Source organism: Micrasema longulum, unplaced genomic scaffold (genome assembly GCF_059751315.1).
Source record: "Micrasema longulum isolate JH-2025_06_02 unplaced genomic scaffold, ASM5975131v1 h1tg000107l, whole genome shotgun sequence".
NCBI lineage: Eukaryota > Metazoa > Arthropoda > Insecta > Trichoptera > Brachycentridae > Micrasema > Micrasema longulum.
Window position 1 is genome coordinate 495,595 of NW_028277313.1, and position 16,715 is coordinate 512,309.

Below are 16,715 nucleotides of genomic sequence, written 5' to 3' on the forward strand. Positions count from 1 at the left end.
TAAACTTAATCAAGAACAATAATGTGTCTGAACATAAAATCTAATCAATTTTAAACTTTGCAAACAACAAAAACTTAATATTTTTTTAGTATAAAAATGCAATATTGTAATTTCAAAAGAAGTGTATGAAGATAATGACATTTATTTCAATTCCGTTCAATATTTTATCTAAAGATCATTGAGGTCAGTAATTATTAAATCATAAAAAGAACTCTAGGATAAATTAAATAATTGGTAATAAGATTTTAACTTTAAGGCCATTCGTACACGTCCATATTTGCGTATCGTTGCAAATTCGTAAAGGTTTATATTGAAAACATGGGTTATCAATGGTCAGATAAATGTTTACTTATGACAAACATAATGATGTATATTGCTGCAAATCTCAGCTTTTTAAGTCCTACTAAAATTAATTAAGACGTACATAATGCTATGAGAATTCGAATAACTATTATAAATGTTACAGACACCAATTTTTAAGCAAAAGTTTCTGTTTCCATTTTACAGAAGCGTAATTTATCATAAAATACAAATATGAACTACCATTTATCGAAGCAACAAAAAATGTACAAAAAAATGTTTTTTTTAACATGCCCACATCAAATCGTATTTTTTTTTTTAACCGAAAAAAGTAATGCAGAAATTTAAATAAATAGAGGAGAATCAAAAAGAAAAAAATGTTATTTTTACTCTGTAATCTTTTGAAATAGTTATTGCAATATCATGTAATATCAAAGTAAATTGTTTTTCTTAAAATTATTTTTTTGTCTTTATATAATCACTTCGTAAAGTGCTCCTGAGGGCGATTATATTACGAAAATGCCACCAAATAAGTTATCCATTACAATAATAATTTGGTTAATATTAACATTAATACAATAATAATGGCTGGATTGCCGTCTGTCTGCAATCATTTGGACATACTCAAAACATTGTTAAATTAACTACCTGACAAAAGAAGTATAAAAATTGGGGAATTTTTTTCAGGCATTGCCTAGTAGGTGAATTGGATCAGTGGGTGAATCTTACCCACATGACAAAGGTTTCAGCTTTTTTACTTCGCAAAAAAAATGAATGAATTGATAAATTGTGGATGTTTAAACATAGGCAAAATAGTGGATGCTACGCAGTGTGTAAAATAGCCACTTAAACCAGCCAATGACAGGTCAAAATATTTTTCTTCTCTGTTGCAACAAATTTAGTTATTTTCAAATGATTATTTGAAACTTTATTGCACAGTACAGGCATTAAAAAACTTATCAATTTACCTCTAACCTGTGAATGGATTTGTTTTGCGCAAGTAACAAGAGAGATAAAATTAACGGAGTAGGTAGGTACCACACATGTTTATCGATTAAAAATTAAATCTTCAAAACACTCAAAGTCGACATGTTTTTTTAACGTATTTGTCGAAACGTCAGTTAAATAAAAAAATAAAATATTTTAAAGCAATATAATTGTTAAGATTTTGTCAAAATGGGCAAAACGGGTTACTTTAGATACATTTTTCCAAGCAACCTTTTAGTAAATATAAAGGTACAATTATATGCAAGGTTTGTTTTTCCTTTTTAATATTTTTAAATTGAAATTCAAGTGAATTTTTATTGGACCAAAATAACATTAAAAATATAAAAAAGTATTAAAGGCGTTAAATTTGGACAGCATATCAGGCCAGGAACCCTCGAGCAATGACTCGATATTATGAAAGCGTACTACTCTCCAATAGCAAGAATATATGCCTCTTGTAGACAGTTTCACTAATGTGGAAAATGTCGATCTCCAAAGTAATCATGATCAGCTGCCTGACTGCTCTTCCTATTGGCATGACCGGAGGCAGATCGGTTCTGATGGGCTGTTTTTAAGAGGTTCGTTTAAATTAAGTGTTCCTCGTGGGCAGGTTCCAGTGAATGAGATGCATATTTTGGTTTATATGTGGAGCTACCCACAGAGGCTATGTATAAGGCAGTAAAATAGGCTCTCTTGCTCCTACTTTGCTTGCCTAACTCCTAAAACAACAGTCGTGTTCTTATTTCCCCGTTTTTGTGGGTCCTGCAGTAGCAGAAGTGAAATATGGCGACGCGTTGGTATCGACTAAAGTGCTGTGAGACGGCTGATGAAGATTTGGAAGAATCGCAGTAGAACCATTAACATCAAAAAGATACTGGTCTTGCTTTTATCAGTGTTCATGTACGGCGTGGAGTGTTGGACTCTGAGATAATCTGAAAATAAAATTATCGAAGCTTTCGAAATGAGGTGTTTTTCGGTGAATGCCGCGGATTCCGTGGACAGACAGACGTGCAAATATGTCTATGCTATAGGAACTAGATATAAGGGAAAGACTGACCATCCATGTGCGAGGAAGGAATCTTGTAGGTCTTAGGATATGTTTCTAGGGGGAACTCTGATAGTTTGAAGACAACTATCCTCTCGGGAAGTGCCGAAAGGAACAAGTTCGCGTGGACGTTTACCGACTAGATGGAGCGGCTAGGTCACTGAACTATTACTGACAAATGCCTTCAGAATAGCGTGTTTAATAAAAGTGTTTCAGGTTCAGTATGGATGCATACGAAGTAGGTACGAACCCTTTAAAAAAATGTTGTATGAATTTTGACATTAAATTTATTTGATGTAAAATATTAGTGTGACCACGAGTATGGTATGGTTATGCCCGCGTGTTGGTTTGAAACAATTTGTGGTAAATTAGCAGCACGGTTCGCACAATGTCGGCAATAGTTTAGACCACGTGACATAATGAACGCGAAAAAGCGGTTGCTACAAAATCGATATTTGTGTAGTGTTCAGTTTATTGCCGTAATTAATTCATTCATGTCATTTTCTTCGATTAAAATTCTGTTTAGTAACCGGACTCAAAGTTAAAAATCTCTGTAAGCAATGAAATTGGTCAGAAATTTTTTATTTTTTTATTTAGTTCCTTATTAGTTTACATTCATTTAATTCATTAATTCACTCATTTATTCATTCATTCATTCATTCATTCATTCATTCATTCATTCATTCATTAATATTCATTAATTAATTTACATTCAAAATGTTGAAATGAGTCTTATGAAATTTTTGAGGTTTATAAATTTTAAATGACATATTCCCATAGAACAAATGAATTAACTTATCACTTTTGTTAAATTTTTAGAATTTATTTACTTTAAAGGATCGCACGGTGATAAAATATTTAACGTTTTCAAATAAAATTAATTAATTATAAATTCGATTATCGTGCATTACTGGAATTAATAAATATTTTCATAACATCCCTACACATATTACTTGACTAAACCGTTTTTGACACACACTCATACCGTATATACATCACAGACTAGGGAATGAATGTTAGTTTATCTAAATTTACATCACTCTATAAATAGTTTACTATACAAACGATTTGTAGAATTCACATGTTTTGTATTACAATTTGTATTTAATATACCTAAACTGAGAATTTGATAGATTAGAAATAAGTTAAGCTTACGTACTACGTATATTACTTTTTTCTGACTTGTCTTTACTTGCGTTCGATCCAGACAATAGACGTACATCTAAAAGCCAGGTAATACATATGCTTTGGCACTTATAGAAAGCTCTTATATGTATATACACCGGTATATAAACCACATCTCCCCCAAACTCGATTAGTGGTTGCTATAGTAACCGAAGAGGCTTCGTCGAACGTAGAGTTGTTCTGGGGTCTATGTAATTGCTACGATATTTATGTCTATCTACGTCATAGCTCGTTCAATTTGATCATTTTAGTTTTTATTATAGAAACATAAACCGAATCTTGTAATTGGGAACAATATAATATATGTTGTGTTGGGTATGCATCATACCTATAATTATGCCACTGATCAATTAATCATTGAAAGTCTGTTAATTCTCAGAACTCAATTATTGATAATATTACGTATTGAATGATAATAAGCTGCAGTAACTACTGACGAAGAATTTTTTTTGATAAGTTTATTAAAAGAGAAAGAAAAACTCTGACGCGGCAATGAATTCGATTGAAAATGACTATTGTGCATTAATCTGCAAGGACATAAAAATAATGTTGATACTTTTGAGATCTCGACTATTCCAAGAGCACATTTACAAATAAAATAAAAATATTCAGAAATTTTATCTGAAATCACGCGTTTAAAAAAAATCTAGTTTCCCAAATAGGGTTCTAAAGGCGGGGTGTATTTTTCAGAATATTTCCCGGTCAGATCAATCCTGAATCCTGATTGACAAGAGAGTCCTGCAAGCGCGGCCGGAAATCGCACCCGCTTACAAAAAAAAGAAAAATTCGGAATCCCAAAATCCGCAAGGGCTATCTTCATAGCGGATGCGCACCTCGTATTATTACGGTTAAATGGTTCAGGATTTTTAGGGGTGGAAATTGGTAGGCGGGATTTTAAGCAGCCCCTTCCAAAGGATCTCTTGTAGGACGCGTGGTAGAATACTCAATCCGAAGTCGAAATCCTGTGACTGGAAAAATGCACTCCATTTAAAAAGATTTATGGATACACCTTTTCTACGCGTGGTGGTTTTCCTTCTTGAATTTAAAAGCGAGTGCGGAAAAATATGGCAGTTATTTATGAATCGTATTTTTCAATTTTCTCAAATTTATATACGAAAAATTAGTTAACTATGTTAACATGTGGATTAAAATATTTTGATTGTGGTTTTATGACGCACACACAATTATGTAAACTACATCCTTCTATATCATGAATTATTTAAATAAAAGTGGATTTTTAAAATTGGTTCTAGTATTGTTAACATATTTCGACTTGTTGTTGTATAATGGCTGTTATTATTACTTGTTTATTTATTTATACGAATATACATATTGCAAAAAAAATAATAACATACCTCCTACTCTATGCGACCAAGAGCCCTGTGTTAAGTTGGGATACAACATAATAGAAAGTGGAAGCATGCGTATTATTAAATTATCCTTAAATAAACATTATAACACAAATGTTTAAATCGTTAATAGAATAATGTGAATATGTATTAATGATTCCTAGAAAAAGTTATATAAATTAAAATGCATTATTTTCAACTATATTTTGTCTAATTTGTAGTTCTCAAAACTAAATAATATATTTAATTTATTATAATTGAGCACAATGCGTTGTAAAGTCTTATTATAATTAGGCATCCGCGCTCAGCCACCGTACCCGCTAAGCGTGAAATATAGTTCATCTCTCTAATCGTAGCTTAAAATTTGAAAATAAGTTATCGACTGTTAAAAAACATTGAGTTGATGTGTATAATAGGTCAATGTGTAGAAAAACGTGGAAAAAAGAAGACTTTTTATTTTATAGCATTGTTAAACAGCATTCTTACCAATATATGTCACAAATAGTAAACAACGGAAACTTTCAAACAGCGCGCCTCAAACTTAAAATCATACATATAATTTCATTCTTCTCCTTTTTGCGGTACCTGATCAGGTTCGCCGAAGTTGGCGATCATTGCAGCAAAAGCAACTGCGCACTCCAAGGCCAGGACAACTGCTTGTTGGATGTACTCGCCATAGTGGTTCCTGGGAAAAGGTGACCAGACTGGTTTCCCGTTGCTGTCTCTGTTGGATTTTTCTGTCGGGACTACCTTCTCTTAGCTGGTTGGTTCTGGTTTGGAGTCACCAAAAACTAGCCTTTCATCCACTCGTTATCTGCTGTGATCACACCATTATGAGTGTTATCCCATTGCCCGGGGTTCGCGACGTAGACGCTTAAGAATTAATAGTTCTAATAACGTACGCAATGATTAATCAATCCTTTTACCACTCTCATACACGCGTTTGTCTAATATTAATATTAAAAATATTTGAGTGGGAATATTGTGTACCTATCATAAAACGAAACAATTCAGACAAAAATGGACACCAAGTCATAGGAACAATATGCACTATCCCTCGATAACTGCATATATGTACATCTACCATTTTCCAGGAATCAGCAAAGCAGGCTGTTAACCACATGACAGATAGTAAATACCTACAATCTACAAAAGGTACCCCTCGGATATCTTTATTTATTTTGCTAGCTATAATTTTGTAACGGTGCTTTATTTATTTACTTTTTTTATTATTTGCTTTTTAGCATGAACTCTTGACAAATTATCTACTTTGATCAATGTTTATTTTTTGTAAATTTCTTGATATGATTATAAATTACTAAAATCCCATTTGTCCATGTGTTTTGCAGCTGCAAGACAATTGGTAACCTAGCTTCAATATGTAAATGTTATCAACTATACGATACCAAATTTTTGTATCGTCCATGCGCTCAGTAGCTGCAAGACGTGCTGTAATCTAGTTCCTATCTGTTATAATTTAAATATACCATAATTGAAAACGAAGACCCTGAACCCCAACATATATAATGACTATAATATTTCAAGCCATTTGTTTTATTCTCACTAGGTGATTTAAATGGGAGTATATGATACAAAAAATACGTTTTTCAATACTCGTTCCATGAATTTTAGTTGTGTATTAAACGTTTTCTTTTTTTTCTTTTTCGTCAGCGCCATGCGTCGCCCATAGTATTCCCAACCTGGTTGAGTTACTCCTCCCCATCTCACGGAACAATTAGACCACTCGCGTCCAACTTGGTACTTCCACAACGTTGGGTTTAAAACTGGCGGGAAACTGACAATTTTCCCCCAAAATGGCTGACGAATTGAGGGGGTTCCTGCCTCCGCCCTCCCCTCACGACCCGCCTCGCGCTGTCGCATCACGCGTGCACGGAAAACTGAAGCACATTTTATTCAACTGAGAATTTTTCCCTAAATGAATCTTGACAAATTACATTTTTGAAGTAAAAATTTAAAATACTCGTACAATACACATCCCTTTATTTTCATAGTCAATTTAAATAGAATTCCACCAAGCAATGAAAATAAAATCACACCAAGAGTAGGAATATATTGGTATATTATCTGCATAAATATTATTAATGTACTATAAACAATATTTGAGTTTTTCAAATGTTTGTAGACAAAAGACTAGATTTCACCCCCTCGGGAGTCATTAAGATTAACAAATTACAACAGGGATGGAGAATACCTTAAAGAAGGTAATATGTAAGTCTAGGCATTTACATGGCTTGTGATCTACCATTGGCCGGTTTAAATGGCCACTTTACACACTGTGTAACATTTACCATTTTGCCTATGTTTTGACATCCATATTTCTTCAATTCTTTAATTTTTTGATTTTAGGGAATTTAAACAGAATGGTCAGCGCGTTTACTTACCATGCAAAAGGACTCGGGTTCGATTCTCGACATGGTTGACATTAAATATTTATTTCAAAGGGGGTTGATTGCGTCAGTTGCCAAAAGCTGATGGTTTGAATATTACTGGTTCGCAGATTTGCGTTATCTTTTTATTATTTGCCACTGAACCCCAATACAAATGAATGCAATTACCTTGTACTGGGCTTCTTTCAATCTAACTGTTCGGACTTCTCTCGCGGCAGGCAGGATCAGATTCTTTGGTCAGGATCTGCACTAGTCGGTTTGATAGCTAAAAAAAATTATGTAAGTTTGCTCTAGGAATATTAAAAATTACGTTTATTTTCGGTGGCCGTTTGGTTGTTATTAGGGCCAGAGAGAAAAATTTTAAACCCACAGTAGTATAATAGCAACATCTAAACTGGGGCCTAGTAGGTAGCAAATAAATTCAACTCCGCAGCCTAGTAAATGTGCCATACACAAACACATATAGTACGAATATATGTGGGGTAACCAGGTGTTTTAACACCAAAATATTTGATAGTCCCTGGACTGGTACCTGAATGTATTATACTGGTATTCATGTAAAAAAAAAGCAAGATACACTGCGATTGGTGTACCAATACAGTGCCCTTTGCATCATTAGATGCGGAAAGAGAATCATGATATGATAAACTAGAAATTTCTCAAAAAACATAATTCATTGTGAATGAATAAAATCTGACAATAAGAATATAATTGTTAATATTTGAAGAACAAACGTGCGGGTTTAGAATGATTTAACTGCATATGCACATTCAATAAGATCACCGATTTTGTAACACAACTGTTCATTTGTTAAGTCTAGAAAAAATCGTTAGTGGTAGATTATAGTAGTTTCACAAAAACAAAAAACGTGGGTAAATTATTTAATAAAAAAATATTTTACTTTATTGTTTTTTCGCGGATACCATATGAAAAACGTGGTCCCAAACAATATGTGTACATATATATGTACATGCATAATGGAAACATCTCACTCTGTTTAAAAGTTTGAACACTTCCTGTTTTACATATGTACGGGAGAGTGATCTGAATAGGTATCACACGTGTTACTCTTACCTCAACCATTGCCTTTAGGCGCTTATTACAATAAACTTTTGTTTCGAAAGCTTTTAGATACGTATGATTATATCTAGCAAGTAATACATCCAAGTTAATCATTCACAAATAATCTAAAATAATTAAGGAAAAATATTGAACACTACCAATAATTTATTGAATACTCCAATAGTCGCGTCAGATCTCACAGATACACGGTTTCTGCTGCGAGAAGCCAGCTTTCTCTTCTATTCCTCAAGCTGGTAAAGAGGGAGTGCTAGTTGTACAGTGACCATCGCCGCGTCACGTCGAAAATTTTGGGGCTATTTTGTACCACACAGTTACCATAGGACCATAATATTGCCCTTCTCCTAAATGAAGTACCGGAGATTCCCATTAACATAGAAAATGAAAACCAAAACTCGAATGTGTTGGCAAATATCTTGACTTAACAAGACGTTGTGAATATTTATGTCTACAACACTGCGTTCTTTTGTTCCAATGGTTGTGATTTAGATAAAGTAATTGAATACGATAAGGTATATAGTTTTTGCTTTTGTTTTTTCCCTTTTTTAATTATATTTTTTTTATTTTGAATCTTGAAATAAAACACATATAAATATATTTTTTGTGTACTCTGATAATAACAATGTATGTATTATATTTAATTTATAAGTTGTTTAATACCATATAAATGAAATATATCTACATTGATACAACTGGCTAGGTAATGAGTATTGTGAAATTGATATTCTTCGTTTGTCTTTTACAATTAAAGATTAAATGCTCTTAAGACCATAAATGAATCTGTATGAAATTCCTAATATTTGTATTATTTAAATAAATGTTTCTATTTTGTTTTAGGTAGCTTTAATCATATATATGCATATATATAAATGTCTATATGCGTATTTAAATAAATTTAATATTTCAATTGACATTTTTTTTGAAAATCACGTAGTGCGTGTCTATGTCTAAATATAACAATAAAAAACACTACAAATATGTTACCTTAAAACGGAAATTATTCAATAGAAAAAGCCAGCAAAAAAAAGTAATTAGATTATTGTTAAATTATACTCTTACTAGATACACATAGAATACCTAATAAATCCAAGCAGTAAATATTCCGTCAAGCATTTTTCTCTGCAAGATTTTATTCCGGCTAAGCCCCCATTATTTTCTTTTTCGCACCCTTTTAAATACACTTTCATCTCACACCTTATGTCAACCCTAAAGTAGGAGGCCAAATACATTATCAGCATCCCCCTTCCCTCTGGGGTACGCGAGATAAGAGAATATATCGCAGTTTAAGCACACTCAAGGGTTAAGTTTTACTTAAGTGATTCATCCCCAATATCTTCTATTGCCGGCTGTATCAGTTTTCCGCAAATATTTAATTCTATTAGCAACCCCTTATTACACTCAACGGGGTGTAAAGAATACTAATTTCGAGCATCCGGAAAGAGAAACGTTTCGATCTAATATTATTTGTAAATTAGGTAGCAATATTCAAATATTAATATTCGAAGTTTTTATTTGTGAAATATTTAATAATAATATGTTAGTTTATATACACTGTATAAACATGGTACACAGACATTTTAAGAACGCATTATGAATAAACCGTATAATACACAGACGCTTGCTTCATGTACGGATGGTTTCGGATTCGATTCCTGTTAAGACCAGAATACTTAAAATATTTTTTTTCTTAAGCCAGGGTACTTTTTGTTGTAATTTAATAATGTTATTAAGTCGATTCACCTGTTGTGGTGCAAAAAAAAATATTACTCGTACATTAAAAAGTGCACACATCCTATGCTTCTTTTCATTTCATTCTCAGAATTTTGTAAAGAAGTTGTTCTCAAACAACAAAACAGCAAAAGGTTTTGTAATTTTGAATCATTTTTATTTCACCAAACTAAAACAATATTATAGGTTTTAAAAATATACATTTTATATCCTTTGACATTCTCAACAAGTTTATTCGTAAATATTCATTTTTCGTCTTAAAATATTGGTTTTATTTTATTTATGTCCGATAAAAAACCGAAGTAAAGATTAAATGTTTCTACATGAAGAAGGGTCTGCCATTTAATAACATGTATGCACTCCAAAGTAATAAAACAAAGCAACAGTTTAAACTGTTATAAACAAAAATAAATTCTTGAAAAACGTTATTCATGTAGTTAAAATTTTAGTTATGGGAAAAAGACACGTAGAAAGTGAGTAGAAAAAAGAAAGAAAGATATGAGAAGTGATGGAGGATGAATAAAGGAAAGTAGGATTGGAAAAATTCATTTGTTTTGATGTCAAATTTTTTTTATTTTATTTTATTTGTTTAATCCAATATAAAATACAAATACATAGTTTACAAAAATGTTTATACAATAGGTGGGTACATTCAATATATATTTTTTTTTATGGATATAGCCACTCCACTGGCCCACAGCCACGTTCCGAAGTGTCAGTGCATTATTTATTTATACATAATTGTATAAATAAATAATACATGCAATAAAAAGCAAAAAAGACAAAACGTCAATTCTCTGTTTTACTGAATCAAGCTTGTTAGTTTTCTTATGTACTTATTCTATGGAGTGCAAAATATATCTTGACTATCAAAAAATATTTTCAAATGTTTAAAATATACATTTCGATATGAGTTATTCACTTTATTAATTCATAGGTACATAGATGATATTATATCCCCTGTAGAAAATAATCGTGGGTTTTCTTAAAATAAAACTCGAACTGCTGATTACCAACTTTAATATGTATTAATTTTCATGTACATTTTAGAGCTAGTTCCATTTTTACACCTTCTACTTCATTCTTAGTACACCTATCTATGATGTATGTGCATATGCTGTTAATGAAATTAATCTCACTTACATATTATTCAATTTATCTTTATTTATTTCTTTGTTGTAAAGTTTTGTACGTAATATAAATTGTTCATTGGTGGGTTTATTGCCAAATGGCAACTTTTTTCAACCAACTGATAAAATAAAGGTGTTATTTAGATAATTTATGTTTTCATATTGCTCTAAAAAACTTCTTATTTATAAAGTGTTATTGTAGCATTATTTTTCTTTTTCATTATTACCTAGTTAAATACTAGCTGTATTTAATTATTCTCAACTTCACTTTTCTATATTTATATTTAGAACCGAAGGTTTTCTCATGTTGATTGTTATCTTCTATTTTTAATAGATATGTTATGTTTCTTTTTTACATTTTTTTTTTCACTGAATTGTTTGGTTTTATTTATTCTATTTTGTATTACATAATTACAAAATATTACATATAATGTATTACATTATCAATTTTTCACTGCTGTGATTATTTTTGTGAGAGGTTCCTTGAACTGTTGATGTATAAATAAATAAATATCATATATTAATACTAAGCTTGGGCGTAGGGCGTCTATTAAAAATTCAACGTTAAACTTACCTATCATCGCCGCCATTCCATTTTTTGGGATGTGCCCCCTCCCGGAGGGTAAGTGACAGTTTTATTAATTCCCTTTCCCGGGGAACCAATGTGCACTCGCGTGTGACAGCTGACGAGAGACAAGTGACATCTCTTCTTGTTTTTTTAACTTCCAAATGACATCAACAACTGCCGACGCAAAAAGAAGCCATAGATGTAATCTGACGCGTAGGTGGAACAAATGTATAGGTATCAAAACTAGCCCGAAGAAAATATTTGTTTATTTATTTGTGAACAATATAACACAAATCGACATGTTTTATAGGTATTGAGGGTTACAAAACTTTAAAAGGGTCGTGTTAAATAATAACATTGTATCAAAACACAGATTCCGCCTCTGACTAGTAAATATGTTAATATCAGATAGTTTTGTTGTGTTCGGTCTCGTCGTGCAGTGGTTTGCGCGTTTTCCTACCATGCAAGAGTTCTCAGGTTCGAATGTTGACAGGGTTGCCATGAAATATTGTTTTAATAAAGTGTTTTGAAACTAGAATATTTCATAGTACATAGACTGGTACCTGAAGCTTTAAATCTTACCTTCATGTAAAAAAATATGTTTACATAAAAAAAATGATTAAGATATTTGCGATTGGTATATCAATGCAGTGCCCAATGCACCATTAGGTTTGGAAAAATAATGATTGATGATGATCGCGATGAATTTTGTTATTACCATAAAAGGTTTAATTAGAAATTCACAAGCTTTAATTGTATTTTAAACATTATTTATTTCATGCTTACATATATACTAAAGCAATTTTTATTTTTATAATAATATAGAGCCGGTTTGATGGGTAATAAGTACGAACACATTTATTGAAATTTTTTCGCTGGTTTTATTAAATTATTTTGAGTAATTTTTTTTTGTTGCTTTAAACTGTTTTGTTCAATGCTAAGCGTCGCTGTCTTTGGGGAGATCAGATACGTCTCCATCCCTTTTGGTCTTTTGCTAAATATTTCTTTCTCCGCAATAGTTGTAATTAAACCCTTACCATGGAAATCAATGAAATAGTAACATATTTTTGTATGAATTTCCCTTATTCTGATCAATTAAATTTACTCTTTAAACGGACATTGCTGTATATACGTAAACACTTTTTATTTCAATAATATCCTATAACACAGAAATTGGCAGTGTCACATATAAATTATATCCGATATTATTCATTTTAATTTCTAGAAAAAGCTCACCAACAGATAAAATAAACAACATGTAAAACAAACTTATATCGAAAATGATGTTTCTGCTTTCTCTATTGTTTAAATTACTAAATAATTCAAGCTTGAGCTTACGTCAATATTCAAACTGACATTTACTGACTACGCGAAATTACTGACTACGCGTTTTGTGTGTGAGCGAAAAAGATAGCTATACCATACTTTTTTCTTTTTAACTTTAGCCACAGCGTTACATCACGTTCTTGTTAATTATTATAATAGATTTTGTAGTTGTCACATAAAAAGGACACAAACGCTTTAAGGGTTAAGTACGTAAAATAAATAAAAAAGAATCGTGTAAGAATATAATTACTAATTATAAAAAACAATGCAATTTTTTTAATTTTATTTACACAATCCCTTACTTGATTATTTAAATAACGTAATAAATACAGACGTTTTTACTCATTAACCTAATCTAATTCAGGTAAATAATACGAGCCAGTGATGTAGTTATAAATCGTATTGATTTATTGAGTTGGATTGCTGGTTAGTCTATCGAGCAAAAGTGCAAGGTTTAATTCGGTCTATTTTTAATGATTCTCGCTTTAGAGCGAGCCTTAGAATAATATTCGTTTTATGGAGTCCTTAGAGTCGCACAAACTACCATTCAGAAGAGTTATCTTTTGATGTATCCGTTTGGCTCTCCGCAGTAAAAACTCCGCCTGGTACAATGACGAGTAGCGAGAACGGGAGAGAGAGAAAAGAAGAATCGGGATAAAGCGAGACAGCTGAATGTATATTTACGTCAATGGTTTTGTATCTTGGCCGCCTTCGTGTCGGATAAACCCAACGGTAGAAAGAGACCTTTGTCTTATCAAAGTTTAAACTTCTTCAACTTACTGTAGTTAAACTGCTGAATCGACCGGATCGAAATTAAATTTGCCTCCCACTTTCTAACATGAGAGCTTTTATACTAGGGGAGTGCTTCATTTTTTATTCAAACTTTTTTTACGACGATGTGCGTCGTGTTTTTTCGCTTTCAGGTTTCAGGCCTGCAAAGTTAACATCTCCGTTAATTTCATGATATTACGATTTTCGATTCCGGTTATTTACTGGCTCATTTACATTATTAGAACCATTTTTAACGTAGATTAAACAAAACAGTCATTAGTAATCGAATTGACATTTTCCTGGGTATACGCGCAAGTACTGTATTTCTGTGTTATTTCTTTTTGTAGAGCGAAATCTCCCCATCTGATTCTTTTGCCATCATGACAGATGTCTTCGGTTTAAAGTTTAAAAATGTCGCGTCTCGCTTTCCCATTTCGTTTCCGCCATTTCCCTCCTTGGCCGATCCCGACAGAACACATTTCGACACAGATGCCACACAAAGCTTAAAAAGGTGAATCGGACATGGGAAAATTATGACCTCTTTAAATGCGAAGGGTCCTCCAAGCGGGAGATAAAATCTAAGTGCCCATCCGGCTGTAATGAGAGGCCGGGGCCAGAGCTGTGACCCACCCCCACCCCGGTCGAGGGTGATCGGAAATTGCCTCGCGATAGTCAACCGTTCGCTTATCCCTTTTCGCTCTCGTTTCTGATTCAACAAATGTATTTTATCAGTGTCGTCGTTATCTACTATCGATTCACTTGCTCTTGCATTTAGATTTTTCGCAAATACTTTTCTCTTTTCTAAAACAATATCTCCACTTTTACATTTTATTATTATAATTGGGGCTTTTAATTTTATCGTATTATTGATTTGGAATAATTCTGTTCGCAGATATGGAATGGATCTCAATGGAGCGAGGAGAAAAAATGCCACACGGGAAACAACGAGCACTCTAAAAGCGTGGCTAAACGAGCATAAGAAGAACCCTTATCCCACCAAGGGAGAGAAGATCATGCTCGCCATCATCACCAAGATGACCCTCACACAGGTCTCCACCTGGTTCGCCAACGCGCGCAGGAGACTCAAGAAGGAGAACAAGATGACCTGGGAACCCAGAAACAGAGTAGAAGACGACGATAATAACAACGACGACGATGACCACAAAAGTACAGATGGAAAAGACGTTTTAGGTAATTAATAATTACATGATTTTTTATTCGACTTTTGCATTTGTTGTGCGATTTTCAAAGTGTTGCGTCTTTATCACGATACGAACCTTGCTGTCTTTGCTATTGCAATAAATTTGTGGCGAAAGAAAAGACGAAAGATGTATGCGAGACTTACGTGTACTTGTCTCTTGTTGTAGATTCCAAAGATTCGGGAACCGGGTCCAGCGAGGACGGCGACCGAGCGGCCGGCGGAGGTCGGCTGGAGGCGGGGGCCGGCGGCTCCTGGTCGGGCTCGAGGGCGGGCAGCGCGCCAGCCTCTCCCGAGCCGCCCTACCTGCCGCCCTACCTGCCCGCCCGCCGGCCGCCGCCGCCGCCCGCCGCCAAGCCGCGCATCTGGTCGCTGGCCGACATGGCCAGCAAGGACAGCGAGCCCGCGGCCGCCGCGTCCCGCCTGCTGCCCGCGCACCCCTACCGGCCCGACCTGTACCGGCAGCTGTACGGGCCGCCGCCGCCGGCCGACGTGGCGCTGCTGGGCTACTCGCGCCTGGAGCCCTACCGCCTGCGCGCGCCGCTGGCCGTCATGTCGCGCGTGGCGGCGGCCGCGGGCGGAGCGCCCGGGTCCGCGCTGCCGCCTACGCCGGCGCGCGCCTCGCCCTCGTCCTCCTCTACGTCCTCGCTGTCGGAGCAGCCGCCCCCGCACAAGGCCTGACTGCCCCCCGCGCGCCCCCGCCCGGCCCTGCGCTGACGCCCCGTACCGTACTCCTACCCCGACGAAGAGTGGCCGATTGTGGACAGAGTTTTGGACAATAATACAATGTGATTTTTATAATATATTATAATACCTAATCGTAAACAATTATCGCATCAGGGTACCCATATGGCAAGAACTGAACGACACTTCACTAATGCCCTTACACAGAAATAGTTGCTGTAAAGTATGATTGTGATATGCTCAACGCGAGACTTGAAGTTCGGTTCCTCGCCGCCGCTCGGCGCTGCTGACGACGATAAAGCGTGATCTACTGTATCATCGAATTATATCCGTATAATATTGTTTATTTTTAGTTATGTGAAATGTATTTAAATTCTTATATTATAAAATGTAAATAAATACCCTGACATAAATAGATTATCGATTAAGGAGTAGAAACTGCGCACAGACACGCTGACCTGTAAATGTGCAGTATAAAAGTAAACCTTTAAATATACGTATCGTATATTGTACTTTGTTTGTAGTAAAATCCTAATTAATGACGTATACATGTTATGAGTAGTGAGACGAACACACGACACGTGACACAAACAAAAGTAATTATTGTTAATCTTTTATTCTAGTAAATGTATTTACCGTATGAGATGTATCGAAGGCACTGTAATTATTGTTCTCTAGTAGTCAAAGGATAACTTTCGACTCGATGTATAAAATATTATTAAACAATATGCAATATATTATTATATATCATAGTTTCACGTAATTTATGGGATTGTTTCTCTACTGCCAGTTGTAAAACTTATTCAATTTATATTATACTCTTTACTTTTTGTTGTTTGGAAATTTATTTTCCTTTATTTATTTTACTCGATTTTTTAAAAAGTTTCTTTTTAAAACATTATCAGAGTAGGCAGGTAATTATATCAAATAGTTCTTTGCTGTATTTTTCTTCTTTT

At 34.1% G+C, this 16,715-nt stretch overlaps 1 protein-coding gene across 1 annotated transcript in view; it reads left to right on the top strand.

The window, feature by feature from the left end:
- Positions 1-15,903, top strand: part of mirr (iroquois-class homeodomain protein mirror) — a 112,689-nt gene extending 96,786 nt beyond the window's left edge. Inside the window, exons 4-5 of the mRNA XM_088237699.1 lie at positions 14,770-15,068; positions 15,245-15,903. Coding sequence (XP_088093825.1) covers positions 14,770-15,068; positions 15,245-15,756 — 811 coding nt within the window. The 3' untranslated portion in view covers positions 15,757-15,903. The remainder of the gene's footprint in view (positions 1-14,769; positions 15,069-15,244) is intronic.
- The last annotated feature ends 812 nt before the right edge of the window (positions 15,904-16,715 follow it).